The following is a 27998-nucleotide window of genomic DNA, read 5'->3' as shown; positions in this document are numbered from 1 at the left end:
CGAGGCACACAGGTCCAACATCCGGCATCATGGTGTGGGGAGCGATCTCCTACACTGGCCGTACACCACTGGTGATCGTCGAGGGGACACTGAATAGTGCACGGTACATCCAAACCGTCATCGAACCCATCGTTCTACCGTTCCTAGACCGGCAAGGGAACTTGCTGTTCCAACAGGACAATGCACATCCGCATGTATCCCGTGCCACCAAATGTGCTCTAGAAGGTGTAAGTCAACTACCCTGGCCAGCAAGATCTCCGGACCTGTCCCCCATTGAGCATGTTTGGGACTGGATGAAGCGTCGTCTCACGCAATCTGCACGTCCAGCACGAACGCTGGTCCAACTGAGGCGCCAGGTGGAAATGGCATGGCAAGCCGTTCCACAGGACTACATCCAGCATCTCTACGATCGTCTCCATGGGAGAATAGCAGCCTGCATTGCTGCGAAAGGTGGATGTACACTGTACTAGTGCCGACATTGTGCATGCTCTGTTGCCTGTGTCTATGTGCCTGTGGTTCTGTCAGTGTGATCATGTGATGTATCTGACCCCAGGAATGTGTCAATAAAGTTTCCCCTTCCTGGGACAATGAATTCACGGTGTTCTTATTTCAATTTCCAGGAGTGTATCTGGCACCAACTTTTCTCATCTTTAACTCTTCAGCACACACTTTTCTGTACACTGAGGGGACAGACTTTCTGGCCTCATATATGATTTGCTTGCATGTTTTTCATTGATCCTCTCTCAAAATATCATTATCAGTAGAGTGAGAGGTGTAGACTGTTTCAGTAATGGTCATCTGTCCTTGGGTTATCCGCAGTGCATATCCAACCTTCACAGAAATGATCAGACCACTGTAATACTGTGCTATGATCCCCTACACTATTCCCACATACCTAAAAGCGTTGTAAATTCCGTTAGTTTCTTTCCAAATAGGGATTCGAATTTGTTGGAGGAACCCTCGTCACTGTGTGTAATCTGACGTGACTCAGTTTCAGCTTCCATTTTAAAACTGAATTACTCATGACACAGCCACACAAACCAACAAACACTAGTATGAATGATTAATGGAAAATCTCATATAAAGATGTGAAACAAATAGTAACAAAGAGATAGTGGGGCTGGCCAGTACTTACCTCAGCTCAGTACAGCTGATAGATCACAAAAAACAGAACCGAAAATTTACGTTCCTAGCTTTCGGAACAAATGTTCCTTCATCAGGGAGGAGAGAGGGGAAAGAAAGGGAAGAAGGGAAAGTGGATTCAGTTACTCACAACCTAGGATATGAAGCAACAGGGAAAGGAAAACAGGGAGGGTAGCAAGGATGGAGGCATGGTTGTCAGAGGGAAGCCAAAGATATTCTACTGTAAGTACTGTGCCAGCTTCAAACCAAAGAGGATGCATACTTCTTCCCTTTCTTTCCCCTCTCTCCTTCCTGATGAAGGAACATTTGTTCCGCAAGCTAGGAATGTAAATTTTCGGTTCTATTTTTTGTGTATCTATCGGCTGTACTGAGCTGAGGTAAGTACTGGCCAGCCCCTCTATCTCTTTGTAAACACTAGTATGATTGTCACACCTAATGTATTGCTCACAACTGACACGAGTTTCAACTTGGTCGTGATCACAATTGCACAGTGTGCAGGACATTTGAAATGAACCTCATATATGTAACAAAGTTCACAAATTTACTGCTTCCAAGACATTTCTCAGACTAAAATTGTTCTTGGCACCAAGAGATGGCTGAAATTTGAAAAAGATAGCTCTGCCATATTTAGCGAGTCATGGAAAGTGTATCGGAAAGAAGACTAGATGCCATAGGAGGGGGAGTATTTATTGCAGTTAATAAAAATATTGCCTTTATTGAGGTTGAAACTGGGTGTGATAGTGAAGTTATCTGGTCACATATAATATGTCTGGCTGAAACCAAGTTAATTATCGAATGTTTCAGTAGCCACCCAATTCAGTTGAGACAGTTCTAGAGTCATTCAAAGTACGTCTGTGGTCAATGGTAGTAAATACCCCAGATCATGCAGCACTGGTTGGATGTGACTTTAAACTACCAAGTATAGACTAGGATGTCACTGGATTCATTGCAGGGGTACAGTCAGTCAGCCAGTCAATCTTGTGAAGTGTGTAATAACTTTGACCTTGTATCTACAAAGAGGCCAGACCTTATTTATTGATGGTGTCAGTATAGAGATGGGGATTAGTGAGCATGATTTTGTCATTGTAACTATGGTTATGAAAGTTAATAAATGAGTCAAGAGGGCTAGGAGAGTGTTTCTGTTAGGAAGAGCAGATGAGCAGTTATTAACATCTCCATCAACTAACATCATTTAATTCATGTATGATGGAAATGGAGGAATTACGGGCAAACTTTAAACAGATTGTAAATTGTGCTCCGGATGAGTATGTGCCTATTAATTGGATTAATGATGGAAAAGACCCACTGTGCTGTAACAACAAAATTCTTTAAATGCGGAGGAAGCAAAGGCTGTTACACTTTCGTTACGAAAGATAACACGCATATGATGACAGGCAAAGGTTAGTAGAGATTCATTCATCTGTGAAAAGACCTATGCATGAAGCATACAACAACTATCACCGTTGTACTGAGAAAATCTAGTCCTATGTAAAATCGTTAAGCGGGTCTAAGGGTTATAGTCAGTAACTCATTGACCAGTCTGGTGTGGCAGTAGAAGATAGCAAAATGAAAAATGAAATTTTAAATTTCATGTTTAAAACACTATTCACACAGGAGAATCATACTCTCATTTGACCATCACACACAACCCCGTACGTACAATGCAGTTAGAAGCATCCTTGGCATAGATCAACAACTGAAAGAGTTGAAAACAGATAAGTCAGCATGTCCAGATGGAATCCTAATTCAGTTTTAAAAAGAGTATTCTAGGGCATTGTCCTCTTATTTAGTTTGCGTGATTGTGAATATCTTGCCCAGTGCAAAGTCCTAAGCAACTGGAAAGAAGCGCAGGTGACTCCATTATCTAAGAAGGGTAAAAGAATGGACTGCCAAAATTAGAGACCAATATCCATTACACTGGTTTGGCTCATGACTCCAGAACTTATTCAGAGTTCGAATATAATGAATTCCATAGAGACTGAAAAGCTTATGTCCATGCATCGACACGGTTTTAGAAAGCATCACTTGTCACTGGATTCATTGCAGGGGTACAGTCAGTCAGCCAGTCAATCTTGTGAAGTGTGTAATAACTTTGACCTTGTATCTACAAAGAGGCCAGACCTTATTTATTGATGGTGTCAGTATAGAGATGGGGATTAGTGAGCATGATTTTGTCATTGTAACTATGGTTATGAAAGTTAATAAATGAGTCAAGAGGGCTAGGAGAGTGTTTCTGTTAGGAAGAGCAGATGAGCAGTTATTAACATCTCCATCAACTAACATCATTTAATTCATGTATGATGGAAATGGAGGAATTACGGGCAAACTTTAAACAGATTGTAAATTGTGCTCCGGATGAGTATGTGCCTATTAATTGGATTAATGATGGAAAAGACCCACTGTGCTGTAACAACAAAATTCTTTAAATGCGGAGGAAGCAAAGGCTGTTACACTTTCGTTACGAAAGATAACACGCATATGATGACAGGCAAAGGTTAGTAGAGATTCATTCATCTGTGAAAAGACCTATGCATGAAGCATACAACAACTATCACCGTTGTACTGAGAAAATCTAGTCCTATGTAAAATCGTTAAGCGGGTCTAAGGGTTATAGTCAGTAACTCATTGACCAGTCTGGTGTGGCAGTAGAAGATAGCAAAATGAAAAATGAAATTTTAAATTTCATGTTTAAAACACTATTCACACAGGAGAATCATACTCTCATTTGACCATCACACACAACCCCGTACGTACAATGCAGTTAGAAGCATCCTTGGCATAGATCAACAACTGAAAGAGTTGAAAACAGATAAGTCAGCATGTCCAGATGGAATCCTAATTCAGTTTTAAAAAGAGTATTCTAGGGCATTGTCCTCTTATTTAGTTTGCGTGATTGTGAATATCTTGCCCAGTGCAAAGTCCTAAGCAACTGGAAAGAAGCGCAGGTGACTCCATTATCTAAGAAGGGTAAAAGAATGGACTGCCAAAATTAGAGACCAATATCCATTACACTGGTTTGGCTCATGACTCCAGAACTTATTCAGAGTTCGAATATAATGAATTCCATAGAGACTGAAAAGCTTATGTCCATGCATCGACACGGTTTTAGAAAGCATCACTTGTGTGAAAGTCAGCTTCCCCTTTTCTCATATGATATACTCGTGGTTTGTGGTAGGGTTCTTGCTTCACACGCACGGGGTCCCGGGTTCGGTTCCTGGTGGGGTCAGAGATTTTTCCCTGCCTCGAGATGACTGGGTGTTGTTGTGTCATCTTCATCATCATCATCATTCATCCCTATTATGGTCAGAGGAAGGCAATGGCAAACCACCTCCACTAGGACCTTGCCTAGTCAACGGTGCGGGTCTCCTGCATTGTACCCTATGCTTCTAGGAGTATGGGACCTCATCATCATCATCATCCCTTAAGGGCAACAGACAAATTCCAGATTTCTGAAAAGTATTTGAAACGGTGCCCCACTGCAGATTGTTAACGAAGTTACAAGCATATGGAATAGGTTCCCAGATGTGAGAGTTGGCAAAGACTTTTAAAGTAATAGCAGCCAGTAAGTATGTTGTCCTGAACAGCGAGTGTTCATCAGAAACAAGAATATTGTCAGGAGAGGTTCAGGGAAGTGTGGTAGGACCACTACTATTTTCTGTATACATGAATGATCTGGCAGACAAGGTCAGCAGCAATCTGCGGTTGTTCGCTGATGATGCTGTGGTGTATGGGAAGATATCCAAGTTGAGTGACTGTAGGAGGATACAAGATGATTTAGACAAAATTTCTAGTTGGTGTAATGAATGGCAGCTAGCTTCAAATGTAAAAAACATAAGTTACTGAGGATGAGTAGAAAAAAAACCTGTGATTTTCAGTTACAGTATTAATATATTGTCATACTTGACACAGTCATGTCATTTAAATATCTGTACATAACATTGCAAAGTGATATGAAGTGGAACTAGCCTGAAAGGGTTGTGGTAGTGAAGGCGAATGATCGACTTCAGTTTACTGAGAGAATTTTGCGAAAGTGTGATTCATATTTAAATAAGACCGCATATGGGACTCTAGTATTGAATACTGCTTGAGTGTTTGGGATCTGCACTTGGTCAGATAATAGAAAGACATTGAATCAGTTCAAAGTTGGGCTGTTAGATTTGTTACTATAGTTCGAATGATGTGCAAACATTATAGAGATGCTTTGGGAACTCAGATGGGAATTTCTGGGTACTATGCAACATTCTTTTTGAGGAACACTATTGAGAGAATGTAGACAACCTTCATTTGGATCTGACTTCAGAATGATTCTACTGCTGCCAACATACATTTCGAGTAAGGACCACAAAAATAAGATATGAGAAAGCAGGGCTTAAATAGAGGCATATAGATAGTTTTTGTTTTTTCCTTGCTCTATTTGTGAGTGGAACAGAAAAGGAAATGACTGGTAGTGCTACAGAGTACCTTCTGGAATGGTGGCTTGTAGAGTATGGATGTAGGTATAGATAAACCAGTAGCTTATGCAGCAGTAACCCTGTTGCCATTCATGTAAACTATTTGCAAATGGAGAAAAAGATGCACACTATTATTTATGATGAGTGGAAGTGACATTTTCTTATCATGCAAAACCTTACTTCATATCCCAACATAAACACTACTCATGGTTTTCAACACATGTACCCCCTTCCCTCTCTCCCACCTGCACAGTAATTCCAAAGCTGTCTCTCTATCTCAACAAATTTCCTCTCCCTATTTACTTTCAGCTGACCTCTCAGCACCCATCTTTGGATGGTCCTGATGCCAACTGTAATGTAGCAAACCGAAATTCTCATTTAGTAGTATATGTTACATCAGTGTACTGAAGATCTCAATACAACACAATATTTGCGCTATTTAATTACTTATTTATGATTTGTGTGTGTGTGTGTGTGTGTGTGTGTGTGTGTGTGTGTGTGTGTAAAAGGTAAGGTAATGTCCCCTTTGGTGAGCTGTCAGTGGCCAGAGTCTGTGATCACATAAGGTAGTGGGAAGTGGCATGACAAATGGCTGCACCGGTGAGCCAGCAAGTAAGGGTAAGTCTTGTGGTTTCTCAGAATGCAACAGGTGGAGAGATGGTGGTTGAATTAGGTGGCGAAGGGGTGCTTGTCAAAATTGGCTGTCTTCACAGTACGGTGAGACAGCTACTGCAGAATGCTATGGAATTACACCACAAATCACAGAAACATTGTATCACTAATCCAAGTACTTCATGGTGATCATACCACTGAGGGGCATGCACTGCCCTTTTAATAATAATTATATTGTAAAAATTATGAAAGTTACTTCAGCACAATTTGTGAAGAATAGTACATAAACCTATGAAACTTTAATATCTTGTGAACACTCACTTGGAATGATCTTTACAATCTTGGTGTCAGATGATAGCTGAGAATGCCATCTATCATCACAGAAGGTCACACATCTCTGACTGTTGCACAGCCTAAATTATACCTTGTTTTAAATATTGTAAATAATGCAAATGTGTTAGAACAAGATTCTTCCGCACATACACTTATAATGAATGTAGTATGTTGTTCTGTGAACTGTTCACTATTTATCAGTATGTTATTTGTATAGTTTGTTGATAGATTTATTGGTTAATTAATGAAATAGCTATTTGACCATTGATAAAGGCACATGAACATATGTCATTTCTGTTGAGCAGGCCATATTTATTCTAAATTGTATATTTTGCTGTTTTCTTTGCTGTAAAAGTTGAGCATGTGTGTACATAATTTGTATTTAAATTAATTGTGACTAAAGCATTAGGCTTAGAATAATGTGTGTTGTATGAGAGGACTGGTAAAGAGAGATACTCTTTTCAACATGTTGTAGGCACCTGAGGGTGGGGCTGAGTGGTGACAGACTGTTATTTGGGAAAACACTTTATTGCCCTTAATTACAATATTTCTCCATCGACAATGTGAGGCAGGCATGCCGCACTCTGGCACAGCAGGTTGGTGAGGTAAGTGGGGAGCTGGCCGCCATCCTGGATGGACGTTACTTGCATTGGCACTCAACGATGCTGACATTGACATGGGAAGCAAACCGGTGGCCAGTCAGTAGGCCAAGGCTCTAATGTAAGTGGTGTGTCCCTTTTCCTTGCATTGTTGGCTGTCTGATGTTGAACACCCATGCCCAAGCTATCCTTCCATGGGTCGCATCTTTCACAGTGGTGAACTGCCATGCACTGGGTATGTTCCACCCCCTCCTGGCAGGATCTGGCAGTGGCTGGCATAGATGGCAGGTCCATTGCACTACAGCACCAAGTCTCCTAAGATAGACTTAATGCAAGGGGCGGCTGGCCTGTCCTGGTCGTGAACCCATGGCTGCAGCTGGCAGCACCCAGTCATCTTATCGCCTAACGTGGTGGTACTGATGGACTCCAAATGACACTGTCTCAAAATTCACAGTTATTTATACTGCTCTGGGACACATTTGTTACACTACTGCCCGGCTCCCCACCACATAGCTCATAACATAGTTCTAGCCCTGGTGTGGTAACACCATCCTTCCTGCTCCAGCTATTACTACTGTGTGATGCAAGCTTCACAAAGTCCAACTAACCCATGTCTCAGACCCTTTGTGTATGTGTTGCTGTAACCTACATGTTGGCACACTAGGCTTACTGCCAGCAGTAGCTAATGCAATGTTCCAAGGCAGTTTCTTACCAATTTCATCCAAGACAAGTTAGTGGTGGTACATTGCCCCCCCCCCCTCCCTCCCCCCTCCATGGAAAATTCCCACCTCCTCAGTTCTTGTTCAGGACTAGTTCCCCACCATGGTCTACTTCTACCATCAAATTACAAAACAAGTGACACACTCACGAGATTATACTAGGCTAGCAATCTTAAATACTCCACATTTCTTATTCTTCATTATACTTTATGGCTGCTTCCTTGTAATTCCTTCAGCACATCCATTGCTTTCTGTACCTATCACACAGCTTTGCTCATTACACAGCTTTCTCCGCACTTCTAGTCTTTCTTAAGTTTAATGAATTCATCTTTCACAAAGTACTTTCCGTCTCACGCTCGGGGGATCCACTCCATTAGGACCTAGATTATCCATTGACTGAGTTGCTGAACAACTCCCCATCTCAAATAAATAAAAGCTATTCAAAACAAAATGAGAGTCACTATGGTTCTAGGAATTGTGGCACTCAAAGTCATTGTTACCTGTCATATACCATCCCAATACTATTCATCGGGCTGCATTAGTTGCTCTGCAGTGATCTGACCCTCTTGTGTGACTGTCATCTGATACAAAGGTGTCATTTAGGAAGAGAAGGTTTTGTTTAGGAAACATCTACAAGGATTCATCCAGCTAGTACAGCTGCAGTTGTGTTATTTTCAAGTGAGTAACTCAGTGTAGTTGGTAAATGAAGCATTGGTCCTATAATATTACACATGGTTCCATTAACTAACATCCAGCTGCCTTTTAGTTCCTTGCATATCACTCCCTTGAGCTTCCTTCATTCATAACAATTCACCACAACTATTCCATCATCGTACTTGCCTGCTGAAAGTATGGGGTTCAGTTCCATCACCTCTGCATGGCATGTGTTTCCTCCCATCTGGATTTTACAAACAGGACAGATGGTGACCACATCACTTTGACATAGCTGTAGTTCTTCTTCAGTCATTACTACATACTGATATGGATCTTCTGCATTAGTAACACACCACTCTGTTTTTTCTTGCCCACTGTTTCTAATGTTACTATATAGGTTTGTATGGTGTAACACTTAAACAATGCGTGCTTCTCTGTCACTATTACTTTCACTGACATGCAAAACCATGTACTATTCATCTTTACTTCCACAGTTGCTCCATGATGCAGAAAAGCAGATTTTTGAGCAGTAAGCTCTGCTACTAACTGTAGCTCTAGTGGTAATTTTTTCACACCTTTCTCAATCCCTTCAGGTATTGCTTAGGTGACACTAGAATGGGATTAATTGCCCATGGAGTGCTTAATGAATATACTCACACAAGATTGTTGACTCCACTCTTGCACCCTAGACAATATCCCCTAGTTATTATCCCACTCTACAACCACTCTTTTAGCTTCAGCCAGCTCTCTCACAGCTTCTGTTGTTTTATTTAGCTCACTCACATCATTTTCATCTGCTGTCCCAAATATTGTATGAGTATTCTTCCTCCAGAATATATCCGTTCCCTCTTTCTCTTCCACAATTCTTGTGGCACCACTCCTATTACTTCTTTAATTTGTTCCATCAGTCGCCCATATGCTACATCTAACTTATTGTGTTCCTCTGACACCTCCCTAAACACTGCATTCCTGCACACTAACTGCTGTAAACTGGAAAATAACTCTTCCAATCTCCTTATTTCATTTTGTTGTTCCAATACATTAAATATCAAACTTAACATCCACTTGTAACTAGACGGTACCACTCCCTTCTACCTGGAAAACAAATCTCCTCCTTGCAGGTGATGATCTTGTAGTGCCCCTACTCTACTGCAGGCAAAAAGATACAACATCACCAAGACTAACATTCTCCCTTCCTCGCCCTCTCCAAACAGCAACCTGAGGACAGGACCCATCATCATCATCTCCTCTCCCACCAGAAGCTTGCTGCCTCCAGGCAGCATCTCTCACTCAATAACGAAAGATAATCCTTACCCTAATAAAAAAAATATGATCCACTACACTACCAACGTATACAAAATATCCCAAAGTATCCCTAAATAAATTGACTACATTCTTGGCGTTAAAAGAATATGATACACAAGGTACATGGTCCTTCCTATGTCGCACGCTCTTCTGCTGCATCTTGTTCGCTCTCTTCATTGGTTCTACTGACACACCCTTGAATGGTCATAAGCATCCAATATGTATAATCAATGACCTCGTTGGTAATTGTAGCCTCTCATTCACAGGTGATGTAGTTTCAATTACTTGGTATGGGCCCTGGTATTGTATCACAAACTTAATTGTTTTTGCTTTCAGAGTTTATGGGCTTGACAACATCATCCACTGGCCCACCTTGTACTGAGACAAGGTTCCCATGCATTTTTCTGCCTCCTCTTGCCTCTCCAACATCTTGGTGTTCACGTTCTGGATCCTCTTCCAAACATTTCTCAAAGTTCTCACAAACTCTTGGACTGAGTGTCCATTCCTGCTTGCTTTCTGATTGATCATATCAAATGGCAATGGCATCTTTATGCCCCCTTGAATGGTGACAGCCCGATGTGGCATGCGCTTTTGAATTATACACACTCACTGCAAAAGATAAATGCATAACCCAGACCGTATAGTGGGAGTTGATGTAATAACTAAGCATCGTCTCAATCATTCAATGAACTCAGCCTGTCCTTTCGTTTGACTGAGGGTAAAGTGCACTAATTCTTAATTTCTTCACTCTCAACAATCGACAAAACTCCTTCATAAGTTCATCCCCTGATCCACTGCACCCAACTATTCACCAGTGCTTGTGTGACTGTGACTGCATGTGACTGCCTGCTGGTTTGGCATTGGCACCATCTCAATATAACTAGAGAAATGGTCTATTAGAGTCAGCACAGAATGATTCTATGCTGGAGTTTGGTTAAATGGTCCTTACGCATCCACCCCAAACATCCGAAATGGTTCCATAGCTTCTGGCAATCTATTCAACAATACCTGTTTTTTACTCAAATCCATATGCTATGCACACTGCACTCCCCCCCCCCCCCCTCCCCCCATGAACCATGGACCTTGCCGTTGGTGGGGAGGCTTGCGTGCCTCAGCCATACAGATAGCCGTACCGTAGGTGCAACCACAACGGAGGGGTATCTGTTGACAGGCCAGACAAACATGTGGTTCCTGAAGAGGGGCAGCAGCCTTTTCAGTAGTTGCAAGGGCAACAGTCTGGATGATTGACTGATCTGGCCTTGTAACAATAACCAAAACAGCCTTGCTGTGCTGGTACTGCGAACGGCTGAAAGCTAGGGGAAACTACAGCCGTAATTTTTCCCGAGGGCATGCAGCTTTACTGTATGATTAAATGATGATGGCGTCCTCTTGGGTAAAATATTCCGGAGGTAAAATAGTCCCCCATTCTGATCTCCGGGCGGGGACTACTCAAGAGGGTGTCGTTATCAGGAGAAAGAAAACTGGCGTTCTACGGATCGGAGCGTGGAATGTCAGATCCCTTAATCGGGCAGGTAGGTTAGAAAATTTAAAAAGGGAAATGGATAGGTTGAAGTTAGATATAGTGGGAATTAGTGAATTTCGGTGGCAGGAGGAACAAGACTTCTGGTCAGGTGACTACAGGGTTATAAACACAAAATCAAATAGGGGTAATGCAGGAGTAGGTTTAATAATGAATAGGAAAATAGGAATGCGGGTAAGCTACTACAAACAGCATAGTGAACGCATTATTGTGGCCAAGATAGATACGAAGCCCACACCTACTACAGTAGTACAAGTTTATATGCCAACTGGCTCTGCAGATGACGAAGAAATTGAAGAAATGTATGATGAAATAAAAGAAATTATTCAGATTGTGAAGGGAGACGAAAATTTAATAGTCATGGGTGACTGGAATTCGAGTGTAGGAAAAGGGAGAGAAGGAAACATAGTAGATGAATATGGATTGGGGCTAAGAAATGAAAGAGGAAGCCGCCTGGTAGAATTTTGCACAGAGCACAACATAATCATAACTAACACTTGGTTTAAGAATCATGAAAGAAGGTTGTATACATGGAAGAACCCTGGAGATACTAAAAGTTATCAGATAGATTATATAATGGTAAGACAGAGATTTAGGAACCAGGTTTTAAATTGTAAGACATTTCCAGGGGCAGATGTGGACCCTGACCACAATCTATTGGTTATGACCTGTAGATTAAAACTGAAGAAACTGCAAAAAGGTGGAAATTTAAGGAGATGGGACCTAGATAAACTGAAAGAACCAGAGGTTGTACAGAGTTTCAGGGAGAGCATAAGGGAGCAATTGACAGGAATGGGGGAAAGAAATACAGTAGAAGAAGAATGGGTAGCTTTGAGGGATGAAGTAGCGAAGGCAACAGAGGATCAAGTAGGTAAAAAGATGAGGGCTAGTAGAAATCCTTGGGTAACAGAAGAAATATTGAATTTAATTGATGAAAGGAGAAAATATAAAAATGCAGTAAATGAAGCAGGCAAAAAGGAATACAAACGTCTCAAAAATGAGATCGACAGGAAGTGCAAAATGGCTAAGCAGGGATGGCTAGAGGACAAATGTAAGGATGTAGAGGCCTATCTCACTAGGGGTAAGATAGATACTGCCTACAGGAAAATTAAAGAGACCTTTGGAGATAAGAGAACGACTTGTATGAATATCAGGAGCTCAGATGGAAACCCAGTTCTAAGCAAAGAAGGGAAAGCAGAAAGGTGGAAGGAGTATATAGAGGGTCTATACAAGGGCGATGTACTTGAGGACAATATTATGGAAATGGAAGAGGATATAGATGAAGATGAAATGGGAGATATGATACTGCGTGAAGAGTTTGACAGAGCTCTGAAAGACCTGAGTCGAAACAAGGCCCCGGGAGTAGACAACATTCCATTGGAACAACTGACGGCCTTGGGAGAGCCAGTCCTGACAAAACTCTACCATCTGGTGAGCAAGATGTATGAAACAGGCGAAATACCCTCAGACTTCAAGAAGAATATAATAATTCCAATCCCAAAGAAAGCAGGTGTTGACAGATGTGAAAATTACCAAACTATCAGTTTAATAAGTCACAGCTGCAAAATACTGACACGAATTCTTTACAGACGAATGGAAAAACTAGTAGAAGCCAACCTCGGGGAAGATCAGTTTGGATTCCGTAGAAACACTGGAACACGTGAAGCAATACTGACCTTACGACTTATCTTAGAAGAAAGATTAAGGAAAGTCAAACCTACATTTCTAGCATTTGTAGACTTAGAGAAAGCTTTTGACAATGTTGACTGGAATACTCTCTTTCAAATTCTAAAGGTGGCAGGGGTAAAATACAGGGAGCGAAAGGCTATTTACAATTTGTACAGAAACCAGATGGCAGTTATAAGAGTCGAGGGACATGAAAGGGAAGCAGTGGTTGGGAAGGGAGTGAGACAGGGTTGTAGCCTCTCCCCGATGTTGTTCAATCTGTATATTGAGCAAGCAGGAAAGGAAACAAAAGAAAAATTTGGAGTAGGTATTAAAATTCATGGAGAAGAAATAAAAACTTTGAGGTTCGCCGATGACATTGTAATTCTGTCAGAGACAGTAAAGGACTTGGAAGAGCAGTTGAATGGAATGGACAGTGTCTTGAAAGGAGGATATAAGATGAACATCAACAAAAGCAAAACAAGGATAATAGAATGTAGTCTAATTAAGTCGGGTGATGCTGAGGGAATTAGATTAGGAAATGAGGCACTTAAAGTAGTAAAGGAGTTTTGCTATTTGGGGAGCAAAATAACTGATGATGGTCAAAGTAGAGAGGATATAAAATGTAGGCTGGCAATGGCAAGGAAAGCATTTCTGAAGAAGAGAAATTTGTTAACATCCAGTATTGATTTAAGTATCAGGAAGTCATTTCTGAAAGTATTCGTATGGAGTGTAGCCATGTATGGAAGTGAAACATGGACGATAAATAGTTTGGACAAGAAGAGAATAGAAGCTTTTGAAATGTGGTGCTACAGAAGAATGCTGAAGATTAGATGGGTAGATCACATAACTAATGAGGAAGTATTGAATAGGATTGGGGAGAAGAGAAGTTTGTGGCACAACTTGACCAGAAGAAGGGATCGGTTGGTAGGACATGCTCTGAGGCATCAAGGGATCACCAATTTAGTATTGGAGGGCAGTGTGGAGGGTAAAAATCGTAGAGGGAGACCAAGAGATGAATACACTAAGCAGATTCAGAAGGATGTAGGTTGCAGTAGGTACTGAGAGATGAAAAAGCTTGCACAGGATAGAGTAGCATGGAGAGCTGCATCAAACCAGTCTCAGGACTGAAGACCACAACAACAACAACATGCACACTGCACACAATTCTTGACCTACTGAGAGACATCACTTTTTCATCCATACCACAAGTACTTCTCCGCCACTCTCAGATTTTGGTTTTTTGCTCTGCACCCACTGTGGCCAGACGAAATGAGATCATGCATCTCTTGAAGCCCCTCTTTCTTTAGCTTCACTGGTACTACCACTCATGGCCCCAGTTTTGTCTTCTTACATAACAACCCATCATATAACTGAACTGCTGCTGCATACTGCATTTATTACATTCTCCTTCATCACTCTGTGCTGCTTACCACCTAGCAACGCCATGACATAATACTTTCTGTTTAATGCTTCCACATTTCTATGTTTCTTCTCCAGTCTGTGGATTACTTTGTACTCAAATTCACGGAGTTTTAATGCTCATCTCTGGACGGTCTTTCAAACCTAGTAACTGCTTCAAAGCAGCATGATCAGTCACTACTTTAAACTTTCTCCTGCAGAGGTAACACCCAAAGTATGTTACTCTTTATGTCAGGCTAAGCTTCTTGCTCTCTGTATTAGAATAATTTCTCTTGGCTCTATTCAGTTGTCTTGAAGCAAAAGCAATAGGGGGTTCATCTACATTGACCTCCTAGCAGAAGACACACCCAAGAGAATGGATCGATGCATCATATGATGATATTAATTCCTTCTGAAAATCCAGGAACAATGACACTGGACACAACATCAACACTTTCTTCAGCTCATCAAATGCTTTCTGACACACCACAAAGCACACAAATTTGATACCCTTTCTAAGGAATGTGTAAGCAGTTGCATTATAATGACAAACCCTCTCACAAATTTCCTGTAATTACTTGTGAGGTCCAGGAAAAACTGTAATTCTTTGCTCATCTCTGGTGCTGGAAAATACCAGGAAAAACTGTGTTTCTTTGCTTATCCCTGGTGCTTGAAAATCTAGCACAACCTGTATCAATCTCATATTGGTCCTCATACCATCCTTACTATGTACAGGTCCTAAGTAATTCACTTCTTCCAATGCAAAATGACACTTCCAGGTACTCAATGTGAAATGTGCAGCCTGTACTCTCCTGAATATTTCTCCCAGTCGTTGCTTATGATCTTGCACTTCTCCCAAAAAAACAATTACATCATATAAGTACGCTAAATGTTGATGAGACTTTAAACCCGTCAACACTTCTTCTAACAAATTCTGAAACTTGCTGATGCGTTCTTCAATCCAAATGATGTTCTTCTTTACTGGTAATGTCCTCATGATAACAAAAACAGTATTCAGTATTTCATCTGGAGTCACCTCCAACTGATGATACTCACTTCTCAACTCCATCGTTGAGAAATACTGGCACTGCCCAGGATTATCAATTGTTTCCATGGTATTTGGAATGGGTTAACCGTCTGTAATCATCTTATTGTCCGAAAGATGATACTTATAGCAAAATCAATACTTTCGTGAGCTGTTTGCAGATTTTTTGGGTATGATTGCAATTCTGACCCCCAGGGGCTACCACTTTCTTCAAATTCCGTGCCAGCCTCACTCTTGCATGGAGATCCTTGGGTGCCCAAGTGTGCACCCTCTTAGACATTTCCATTGCCAAACACCTCAGGAATACCCTTTGCTCAGTTTCCTGTAACAACAACTTGTTTTCCCCATCACTCTGCGTTGATTGGTATGTACACACCTTGATTTTCCTAATTCTGTCTGAAACATCCTCTGTGGCTTCATTAGACCTCTTTGCAATAACACTTAGCTGCTCACAAAAACTGTGCAATATTTTGTTTCTGATACCTTTTCAGTAATCCCTGTTTTAGTTACTCAAAAGTTTTTGCCTTCTTTTAGCTTTTCTGTGCATCATACAAAGGTCTTTGCTTTTCCTGAAAGGTGTTATCTCACTACTTAACAATAATTTCTTGTCTGATACCCCCTCTATATCAACAAATGACAAGAGATCCTCTACAAACAATGACACATCCTCAAATGCCCTACCAGAAAAAGGAGTAACAAGGTTCACAACAGATAGATCTAATCATAGATTCTGTGTTCTTAATAATCCCAACTCCTCAATCCTGTCAGCTCATTATTTGCAAACATATTTGCTGCTCATAATCACACTACTTCAAAAACCTAATGATTGCACAGCTTCCGGATCAATGACACCTTCTGTATACTATTACACTGCCCTTACTCATATTTTATAAACTCAATAATAACAACAGAAGAACAGTCCTTAATTAGCAACAAATAATACTTACATCACACATGTAATCATGAGCCACCTGGACTTCCTACTTTGCCTCATGATATGTGAAACAGACGACTGCCACAGACTTGGCACAAGGCGTAGAAAGCTTAAACAAATTGCATTGTGTACGTCTCATGGGTTCTAATAACTGATTCTTACAATTACCCCATAATTGAGAAATAACTTTGAAGTCGTGATGGTCATGTGGTACTTTAACAGTTGCAGCAACTTAGAAGAATTTGCTGCTAAGCCAAACTTGGAATCAGGCAGCCATTCGGGACCCTCACTTTTCGCAAGTTTCTGTGGTTGTGAGGAACAGGGCTTAGAATTATTTCACCTGTTTTCAAGATTTGTGATGGGGTAGCCATATAGATGGTACGAATCATTGTGAAAATTTAGATTTTTATTGTGTTATTGAATGCTAACTATATGTGAGTTAGCCAATGATCCGTAAACAGTGTAAGTGGTGTGGGACTTCGTAATATGTGCACTGAGATGATCAGTTGACTTGTGGGATTCTGCTAGCTCTTGTATCACATTTACAGTCTTAACTGCACTTGTTCTGGTGTTGTTAATTATTTTATCCTTTATGTAAATATTCCTTGTAAAGCAACCATTTCAATTTATTGTGTGTTATTACTAACTAACTAACTCCATCCGAACAGGACTCAGAAGGTCCAGTGGTACCGACCGGCCACCATGTCATCCTCAGCCCACAGGTGTCACTGGATGCAGATACAGAGGGGCATGTGGTCAGCACACCGCTCTCCTGGCCATATGTCAGGTCACGAGACTGGAGCCACTATTTCTCAATCAAGTAGCTCCTCAGATTGGCTCACAAGGGCTGAGTGCTTCCTGCTTGCCAACATTACTTGGCAGACTGGATGGTCACCCATCCTCAGTTTGCCTCACGAGGGCTGAGTGCAATCCGCTAGCCAACAGCACTCAGCAGACCGGATGGTCGCCCATCCAATTGCTAGGCCAGCCCGACAGTGCATAACTTCGGTAATCTGACGGGAACCAGTGTTACCACTGCAGTGTTATTAGACGAATAAATAATCAGTTCATTAAAATTCAAACCAGTGGTATAGGTACCATTATTTATCCAATAGGATTTAATCATTTGTCATGTTTATTTGTTAAATATCCATTTTTCTTCCTTTTTTTATGCCCTGTCACAAAATTTGCCAGCTTTAGATAATCTTCGACTGCAGGATCACTTGTTAAACCAATGTTTTGCAGCCATTTCAGCTGCTGTGCATAAAGCTGAAATTGTGCTACGTGACCCTGTGACATTTAGCATGTTATTCTTTCAGTTGGGTCGTACATTTGACCACCCTCCTTAAACGTATTCAGCCCCTTCGTCATCAAATACACCATGTTAAAGTATTTGCCAAGCATGCTTGACCATTTTCGAAACAAGGGAAGTGAGCTTATGGTTGTGTGCCTCTTCTGGAATGCAGTGTGTGAAAAACCACTCGTTACATTTGAGGCACTCCTAGTGTAGCTATATGGTGCCAGCATGATGGTTGCTCTTTTAACTACCCACCTGTGGCTAGTAAAGTTCTTACTCAGTTATTTCCTGCTCACTGGATAGGACATGAAGGTATTATCATCTGACCTGCATGAACACCTCGTCTGATGCCACTGAACTTTTTTCTCTGGAGCAATCTCAAAATCTGTGCACAAGTTGCAAAAACCCAAGAGGATTTTAAATTTCGTATTACTGCAGTCTGATTAGAACATCTTGCACCAGCAACTGCAGATGTATACTTCAGTAGACAGTGGACATTCTGAAGACACAATGGCGTAAATGGAATTTTCTTTTGTGATTTCCTTTATGTTGCCTCGCTGATGTTCTAATTTTATGATTTAAACATATTTCTCAGAATTAAACCCATGTTAACTTCATCTATACTAAACTATTTTCTTCATACTTGAGTTTTCTTTTTTAAAAATCTATTCAGTTTGTGGTACATTTCTTTCAAGGCTTGGCAGAAACAAAGGCAGAACTGTTGCCGTAGACAACTAATGAATCAAATTTAGATGCTACATCCTTAACCTTCCACTGGTGTGTGGACCAGTCAAATGTAGCCATGTGTTATTAGTATCCATTTTAAATTAAACTTTTCTCAGCTGTTCTGAATTTATAATTAGATTTTTTAATCAGTGTCAAGCAGGAGTGATCCATCGACTGTATATGACAGTTCTGTAAGACAGCATGAACTTCTACGTAAGACAAAAATTTCTTTGATGCTCAAAATGGATAAATCCTTACTCATAATGTTGTTGTTCCTGTGAAGCTACTTATTGAATTTCAAATAGTTAAATGCCGGTGAATTCATTTGATATCTATGACGATAGAAGCAGAAATTAGTATTATTCCATTTGAAAATATGAAGTTGATACTGATATACTTGTAGTTCATCTACATCTACATCTACATCCATACTCCGCAAGCCACCTGACGGTGTGTGGCAGAGGGTACCTTGAGTACCTCTATCGGTTCTCCCTTCTATTCCAGTTTCGTATTGTTCGTGGAAAGAAGGATTGTCGGTATGCCTCTTAGTGTAACTATGAGAGAACACAATTCATCATTTAGTGGCGACATTCTTATAAATCATCTGGTTGAAAACAGAATCACAATACCACAAACTGCTCCTGAAATATTTGATGTGAGATTCATCATACTTACATTTTGTTGCTAGTATTTAAGAAATTCGTTTAGTAATTATGGATCTAAGTAAGTGTGGAAATTTTTCAGTTCTGTAGATGATGCATTTGATGTACTGTGGTTTACTTATGCTGTTTGTTGCTCTGAAAGTCTACCATAGAAAACGCCAGTATTCAGTAAAATTTAATAGTGCTCTTTGATGGAAGTAACAGTCCTTCTATAAAAAGGTCTTTCAATTTAAAATTACTCTGAAATGTATCTTTACAGGTCTGTAAAAAGGTCTTTCAATTTAAAATTACTCTGAAATGTATATTTACAGGAAACAAGATCAACAAGTGCATTGAGCAACTTGATAGCTACATCACGTGATTTACCTACACCATCTGATATTTTTCTTGATGTGGATAGTAGCGGAATCAGTTGTCCTGTTAGTTGTGTGAAATTTTCCACATGTTCACCAACTTCACATGCCAGTGATGCATCTATTATGAAAGAAACTTCACTTTTCAGAAATGATGGTGATTCTCAGCCAGGGATTGCAGGAGAAGGTTGGTAGTTCTGTAGTAAAGTTTGTATAGTTTTGCAGTTAGTTCCATATTCTGTAGATAATAAAATAAACATTATGATATGGAACATGTCGGTTTAGTAAAAGATTGCTCAGACAGTTAGTGTGCTTATGTATTTTCTTGCTAGTGTACGCTATCCATAAATAAATTCCAGTTGAGGGAAGATTTCATAAATCTACAATTGTGAATCATCTTCATAAATTGTGTTGTATGGCATAAACTTGTTATGATGTAGTTATCAATAGAAATTCTAATCAAGAAGCTCCATTGAACATATTTTGCACTTGGAATTGACACGTGCACTGGGGGAGACTGAAGACTGGTAAATTTAAAATAAAATCTCAGAAGACATGTAAAAATGAGTGCAGGAGAAAAGGAAAGATTCTTTTAATTTGTAGAGTGGTCTCAAGAACATTTTTTAGAAATTATTCATTGTCTGAGTGAATAGTAAAATTAAAAAAGAAAACAAAGAACAAGAGCTTGTGACTTTGAAGGGCGGCAGTTTACTTCACTGGTATTAGAAAACATTATGGATCCAGCAATGATACTATTCTAGGGCGTACACAGGAAAGTTCCAATTAACTAACATAAAAGGCTAAAAATGAATAACAAAATAATTGCTGTATGGAAAGATACTTTCCTTCTGAAGAATGTTTGTAAGAAAAATCCATTCTCCTCTCCTTCTGCACAGAGAATCTGTCAGTGATGTGTTCATCAAACTCTCTGATGCTGCATATGAAGTCCTTCTCAGTGAAGAGTGCCACTAGTGTTATTAGCCTCTCTTGGCTCATAATAGTTCACAGAAAAGATTTTATTCTCTTCAGAGTAGAAAGAGATTGCTCCACCTCAGATGTTGTCATTGGTATGGTAACAGTCACTTTCAGGAGTTCATTGTTTCACTGAACGACTCTTGCAAATTATTTTCGAGCAGGAATTGCAGAAGTGGAACAGCATCCATGAGAATTCTAAACTCATTGCTCATGTATTGTATCTGAAGCTCCATTTTCAGCTAATTGTATTCAAGGAAAGGATATATTTCACAAGACCTTTATACAACAATGTTTGCAGATTATTGACTTGTATACAAACCAAAAACTTTTCGGAATTAAATAAAGTTACAATGACAAGATGCCATGTGAAATCAAAGGGTCCAGTAACTTGAGTGATAATTGTATCCCACACTTCTTTTGCAGCATTTCCCTTTCTTTCTCTCTCTCTCTCTCTCTCTCTCTCTCTCTCTCTCTCTCTTCTCTTTACACAGGATACAAGTGTCATTCTAAACATGGGAATTGTGTCAGTGACGCTACCTCAGATGTGCTATATAGCTCTTTTGACATGTTCTACTCCTTATTGTACAGTCAGTGGGTCAACTGCTTGTTTTTGTAATTGACTGCACACTATGTCAATATGTGGCATAATATGGTTGAATAAAAACAACCAAAACTGAAATGCTGGGTGCTCTAATTTCAGGCGGAGCCCTCTCATCTGTGTAAGTGTAGTAGTTTTGCCGAGATGTAAGTTCAATTTACTGAAGGCATTACACAAGCGACTCTCTATTTTCATACACAGCTTGTACCATTTTTGATTACAGTTTTATCTTGTGTTGAAAACATGGCAGACTTTCCTGTTCAGAATGTCAGTTAACATTGCTGTGTTCTGGGATGAATTATGAGAAAAACTGGGAATCTCACTAAAGTCAGTAAAAAAATTCTGATGTCTTTACTGTGACTCATTGCTTGGGCTAAAATCAGATCAGCTTATGGGCACAGCAATGATCAAAATAGACTTGTTTAATATGCTCTTTCAGGAGAGTCTGTACACCTGAATGATGACCACTCGTAATAGCTGCACCATCATAGCTTTAAGAAATAACATTATCGAATTATCCAGTAAAGCTTCTTTAAGTGATATGGATAAATTTTTAGCATCATGTTCATGAGCAATGAGGTAAGACCAAAGGCTTTCTACAGACCTACCCTCAGAAAAACATATCTGATAACCACAGTGAAATTATTGAGGTATCTGTTGCCTCATCTGCCATAACTGACACAAATTCAGCAGCAGCGATTTCCTTTTGTACTCAGTCATTATAAATACAAGAAAATAAATCATTTTGAATATGTTTCAAGCACCTTTGAAAATAGTAGCCTTCAAAAGGCTAAGCACAACATCAAGTTCAGCAGTGTCTTCTCCATCTACATCGACATCCATACTCCGCAAGCCACCTGACGGTGTGTGGTGGAGGGTACCCTGAGTACCTCTATCGGTTCTCTCTTCTATTGCAGTCTCGTATTGTTTGTGGAAAGAAGGATTGTCGGTATGCTTCCGTGTGGGCTCTAATCTCTCTGATTTTATCCTCATGGTCTCTTCGTGAGATATACGTGGGAGGGAGCAATATACAGCTTGACTCTTCGGTGGAGGTATGTTCCCGAAACTTTAACAAAAGCCCGTACCGAGCTACTGAGCATCTCTCCTGCAGAGTCTTCCACTGGAGTTTTATCTATCATCTCCGTAACGCTTTCGTGATTACTAAATGATCCTGTAACGAAGCGCGCTGCTCTCCGTTGGATCTTCTCTCTCTCTTCTATCAACCCTATCTGGTACGGATCCCACACTGCTGAGCAGTATTCAAGCAGTTGGCGAACAAGTGTACTATAACCTACTTCCTTTTTTTTCGGATTGCATTTCCTTAGGATTCTTCCAATGAATCACAGTCTGGCATCTGCTTTACTGACTATCAACTTTATATGATCATTCCATTTTAAATCACTCCTAATGCGTAGTCCCAGATAATTTATCAAATTAACTGCTTCCAGTTGCTGACCGGCTATTTTGTAGCTAAATGGTAAGGGATCTATATTTCTATGTATTCGCAGCACATTACACTTGTCTATATTGAGATTCAGTTGCCATTCCCTGCACCATGCATCAATTCGCTGCAGATCCTCCTGCATTTCAGTACAATTTTCCATTGTTACAACCTCTCGATACACCACAGCATCATCTGCAAAAAGCCTCAGTGAACTTCCGATGTCATCCACAAGGTCATTTATGTATATTGTGAATAGCAACGGTCCTATGACACTCCCCTGTGGCACACCTGAAATCACTCTTACTTTGGAAGACTTCTCTCCATTGAGAATGACATGCTGTATTCTGTTATCTAGGAACTCTTCAGTCCAATCACACAATTGGTCTGATAGTCCATATGCTCTTACTTTGTTCACTAAACAACTGTGGGGAACTGTATCGAAAGTCTTGCGGAAGTCAAGAAACACGGCATCTACCTGTGAACCCGTGTCTATGACTCTCTGAGTCTCGTGGACGAATAGCGCGAGCGTCTTTTTCGAAATGCATGCTGCTTCCTACAGAGTAGATTTCTAGTCTCCAGAAAAGTCATTATACTCGAACATAATATGTGTTCCAAAATTCTACAACTGATCGTTCTGCACAGCTGTTCGACGTCCCTTCTTGAAAACGGGGATGACCTGTGCCTTTTTCCAATCCTTTGGAACGCTACGCTCTTCTAGAGACCTACAGTACACCGCTGCAAGAAGGGGGGCAAGTTCCTTCGCGTACTCTGTGTAAAATCGAACTGGTATCCCATCAGGTCCAGCGGCCTTTCCTCTTTTGAGCAATTTTAATTCTTTCTCTATCCCTCTGTCGTCTATTTCGATATCTACCATTTTTTCATCTGTGCAACAATCTAGAGAAGGAACTACAGTGCAGTCTTCCTCTGTGAAACAGCTTTGGAAAAAGACATTTAGTATTTTGGCCTTTAGTCTGTCATCCTCTGTTTCAGTACCATTTTGGTCACAGAGTGTCTGGACATTTTGTTTTGATCCACCTACCGCTTTTACATAAGACGAAAATTTCTTAGGATTTTCTGCCAAGTCAGTACATAGAACTTTATGTTCGAATTCATTGAACGCCTCTCGCATAGCCCTCCTCACACTACATTTCGCTTCACGTAATTTTTGTTTGTCTGCAAGGCTTTGGCTATGTTTATATTTGCTGTGAAGTTCCCTTTGCTTTCATAGCAGTTTTCTAACTCGGTTGTTGTACCACGGTGGCTCTTTTCCATCTCTTATGATCTTGCTTGGCACATACTCATCTAACGCATACTGTACGATGGTTTTGAACTTTGTCCACTGATCCTCAACACTATCTGTACTTGAGATAAACTTTTGTGTTGAGCCGTCAGGTACTCTGTAATCTGCTTTTTGTCACTTTTGCTAAACAGAAAAATCTTCCTACCTTTTTTACTATTTCTATTTACGGCTGAAATCATCGATGCAGTAACCGCTTTATGATCACTGATTCCCTGTTCTGCGTTAACTGTTTCAAATAGTTCGGGTCTGTTTGTCACCAGAAGGTCTAATATGTTATCGTCACGAGTAGGTTCTCTGTTTAACTGCTCAAGATAGTTTTCAGATAAAGCACTTTCTACTCGAAATATTTTCCAAATTATCCTTCAGGTGCTCAGCCACAACAGCTGCTGAGCCAGGGGGCCTATAGAGACATCCAATTACCATGTCTGAGCCTGCTTTAATCATGACCTTCACCCAAATTATTTTACATTTCGGATTTCCGTCAATTTCCTTCGATACTATTGCACCTCTAATCGCTATAAACACACCTCCCTCTTCACTGTCCAGCCTGTCTCTGTGGTATACATTCCAATCTGAGTTTAGGATTTCATTACTGTTTACATCTGGTTTCAGCCAACTTTCTGTCCCTAGTACTATATGGGCGTTGTGACCGTTTATTAATGAGAGCAGTTCTGGGACCTTTCTATAGACGCTCCTGCAGTTTACTATTAGCACATTAATATCGTTATTCCCTGTTACATTTTGCCTACTCCTACCTTGCCGCGTCTCAGGAGGCATCTTGTCGGGCCTAGGGAGGGAGTTCTCTAACCTAAAAAACCCCCATGTGCACTCCACACGTACTCCGCAACCCTTGTAGCCGCCTCCGGCGTGTAGTGCACGCCTGACCTATTCAGGAGGAACCTACATTTCTCCACCCGATAGCGGAGGTCGAGAAATTTGCACCCCAGATCTCCACAGAATCGTCTGAGCCTCTGGTTTAAGCCTTCCACTCGGCTCCAAACCAGAGGACCGTAATCGGTTCTGGGAACGATACTACAAATAGTTAGCTCTGATTCGACCCCACGAGCGAGGCTTTCCGCCTTCACCAATTGCGCCAACTGCCTGTATGAACTGAGGATGACCTCTGAACCCAGACGGCAGGAGTCATTGGTGCCAACATGAGCAACAATTTGCAGTCGAGTGCACCCAGTGCTCTCTATCACCGCCGGCAGGGCCTCCTCCACATCTCGGATGAGATCCCCCGGCAAGCAGACAGAGTGAACACTGGCCTTCTTCCCCGACCTTTCCGCTACTTCCCTAGGGGGCTCCATCACCTGCCTAACGTTGGAGCTCCCAATAACTAATAAACCCCTCCCCCCGTGTGTCTGCTCAGACCTTGCTGAAGGAGCGGCCACATGTCCACTCACAGGCAGAGCGGGCGATGCCACACAGCCAGCCTCCACATTTACCCTCCGCCTCGTGCGCCGCAAACACCGCTGAACCCGCCACTCCCCTTGGGGAGAGGGTGCCCCAACCGTGCCCGTTACCCGTGAAGATGTCTCGACAGCAGGGACAGTGGGTGAAGCATGTAACACCTGGGGTGTACCATGCGACGCACCAGACTCCCCACTGCCGCTACACTCCGAGGCAGCAGCCTGAAGACGGCTGACCGCGGCCATCAACACACTCAGCTGTTCGTGAACAGTGGCCAGCTCCTCCTGCGTCCATACACAGCAGTCACACATCCTATCCATCCTAAGAAATCAATTTACTGTAGAGAGTTAATCAACTTTTAACTAGACTGCTAATTCACTAAAGGCGGCTGATTGTTGACTAAACTGTGGTTGCTAGCCACTTCCTGTAGAAAACAATGAAAATAGCACTATCTGTTTCTGGACTGTATTGAAAACAAACACTAGCACTACTGGCACTATGGTTGACTAAAGGGACTATCTCTGACTGTATTCAAAACAAACACGAAATCTATGGAACACTATTGCTAGCACTCTACAGTTCCTAAAAGCAAAAACACACGGAAGAAGAAGTGACAAGTAAGAAAAATACAGTTAATACTCAAATTAAGGTAGCTCGCTGCACAGCAGACATGAAGCAGACAGCAGTTACGACGACACTGCATGAGCTCAAAATCACCACAAAATCTAATACAATCCACAATTTTAGAGAGAACGTAATGATTTTTACAAATCTGGTGAGGGTGTGTTTCAATTTACTGTTTATGAGGACTGTTCAGCTGTTGTCTAATGTCGTGTTTCTCTAAAAAATTGTGCTCTAGCTGTGTGGTCATAAGTGATTTAGACTGCTCATGTTTTTTGTCTGTGATAATGTCCCCAATTGTCCCAAATGTCCGAGGAATCTCACATCCAGCATTTTCTTCTACAAACAACAAACATGGAAAACACTACAATTTGTTCTTAATACCACAACCACATATCTATTCTGCTTTCCTTTAAATGTCTGGTCTGAAAATCCTTACACTTTTAATACTTTTATTATTAGTTTTCTTGACTAACTTGATATCCAGTTTCTGTCTTCCTAGGACTTTCATACAGAGCTTATCTCCAAACAGCAGGAAGAGAAATTAATTTCGCCAACTCTCTGCACTGAATTATCACACATATTAACTTCATACTGTAGACACCGTGCTCCTGAAAACTCATGTCTTCAAACTCACAACTGCGTATTGAATCCTCACATGTGACAAACAACAAAAGTTGGTCGCAGTGTTGGTGACTTGACCGCACTGCCAACTAGACTCTAGAAGAAACCACTTTTCTCTCAACATTACTGAGTAGCTTTATTGTAGTATTTATACAGTATGCAACTGAGTGACAGCACTTGGAATTTCTAGATGGCAGTAGATTTTCAGTCAACTGTGGCACTGTGCAGTGGAAGGAATGTGACCAACGCAAAGGTAAGCTTACATTGCACATTCAGTATCCCCGCCAGCAGACATCGCAAAGGAGTCAGATGAGCTGGCATGCATAGCACAGCAGAATAGTGCAGAAAGCTGCCGTAGAGGGCGCATGCGACTCATGGTGTGGGCAGACCTGCTGACAGAAGTATGTGCCTGCAGGTGGCAGTAAGCTGACCAGGCCAGTGCTTACACTGCGTTTACCCGCTGCAGACCTCACCTAGCTCTTCATGCTGCGTGTTGTTGTGAAGTGATCAGTCATTAGCGGCCCACAGCAGCCACATGCTAAGTTTATTCCCGTGCAGGTCTCTGCGTGGTTTCAGACACTCTGCTTCCTGTAGATTGATTTGCACAGCAAGTTTATACTATCTCATGGGCTTCTGCTCCCTGGTTACTACAGAGCCACTGTCAGTCCGTGAAGTACCCGCACTGACAGTGTAGTGTAGCAGTGTTGTCATGCCTCTTCAGATACTAAAGCAAGGTAACTCAATGTTTATTCATTAGTGTTCTGAAATAGTGCAAGTTCCAACTAACACATAATACCTCCCAGAACTACATTGGAACTAACTTTGTTTAATGTCAGTCATTGACATCTAACATTGTCACGAGTCACATTGAATTAACTCTTTATGTATGCCTTGGCAGCAGTTAGCTAATATTTTTCTGCAGGTGTGTATCAAATGCATTTTGAAGGTTGCTGTACAGGCAGACAATCAATCATGAGCTTACCAGACAACAAGATTAACTGGAAAGAGCTCTTAAAATTATCAGGACCACATGTTAATTTCATGTACGAGCAGTGGTAACCTCTGTTTCATATATGACACTTACCTTCTCTAGATAAACATATATTTGGACTTCAGTGATGGAATAACAACAATATGGAAAGAATATACTTCTATTCGGCACATAGAGGAGGCTTGGAGTCACAGACTGGTGCAATGATAAGAATGTTAGAATTATCCGACTTTCGAGCACAGTTCTCCATCGTAAGTAGAACAACTCAAACACAGCTGGCCAGCTGGCTACTGCCACCTTTGTGTGCTGAGACGTGGCTGCAACTGCATCTGAGCTGAGCAGTAATCTAGTTGGGGTTGGTAGTGTGAGTGCAGAAGAGGTGTGCATTGGGGAATGGGAGATGTAGCAGGGAAGGGGTGCAGAGACATAGTATGGACAGGAAAGGCGAGAGGGGGGGGGGGGGGGGGGGTATGGGAAGGGGGAAAGGGAGAAGGAGAGGAGGGAAGTAGAGAATGGCAAAGAATATGTAGATGCATTGATAGGATAGAAGGCATTGGGTGGGAGCATGGAAGATGGTAGGCAGATGGAAGACA

General features: G+C 41.2%; 1 protein-coding gene across 1 annotated transcript in view; it reads left to right on the top strand.

Moving 5' to 3' along the window:
- Positions 1–27998, top strand: part of LOC126475418 (uncharacterized) — a 272705-nt gene that overhangs the window by 83235 nt on the left and 161472 nt on the right. Inside the window, exon 4 of the mRNA XM_050103260.1 lies at positions 19398–19626. Within this exon, the coding sequence (XP_049959217.1) occupies positions 19398–19626 (229 nt within the window). The remainder of the gene's footprint in view (positions 1–19397; positions 19627–27998) is intronic.

Source organism: Schistocerca serialis, chromosome 1 (assembly GCF_023864345.2).
Source record: "Schistocerca serialis cubense isolate TAMUIC-IGC-003099 chromosome 1, iqSchSeri2.2, whole genome shotgun sequence".
Taxonomy (NCBI): Eukaryota; Metazoa; Arthropoda; class Insecta; order Orthoptera; family Acrididae; genus Schistocerca; species Schistocerca serialis.
The sequence above is the reverse complement of the archived record's forward strand: the minus strand, read 5'-3'. Positions and strand labels throughout refer to the sequence as shown.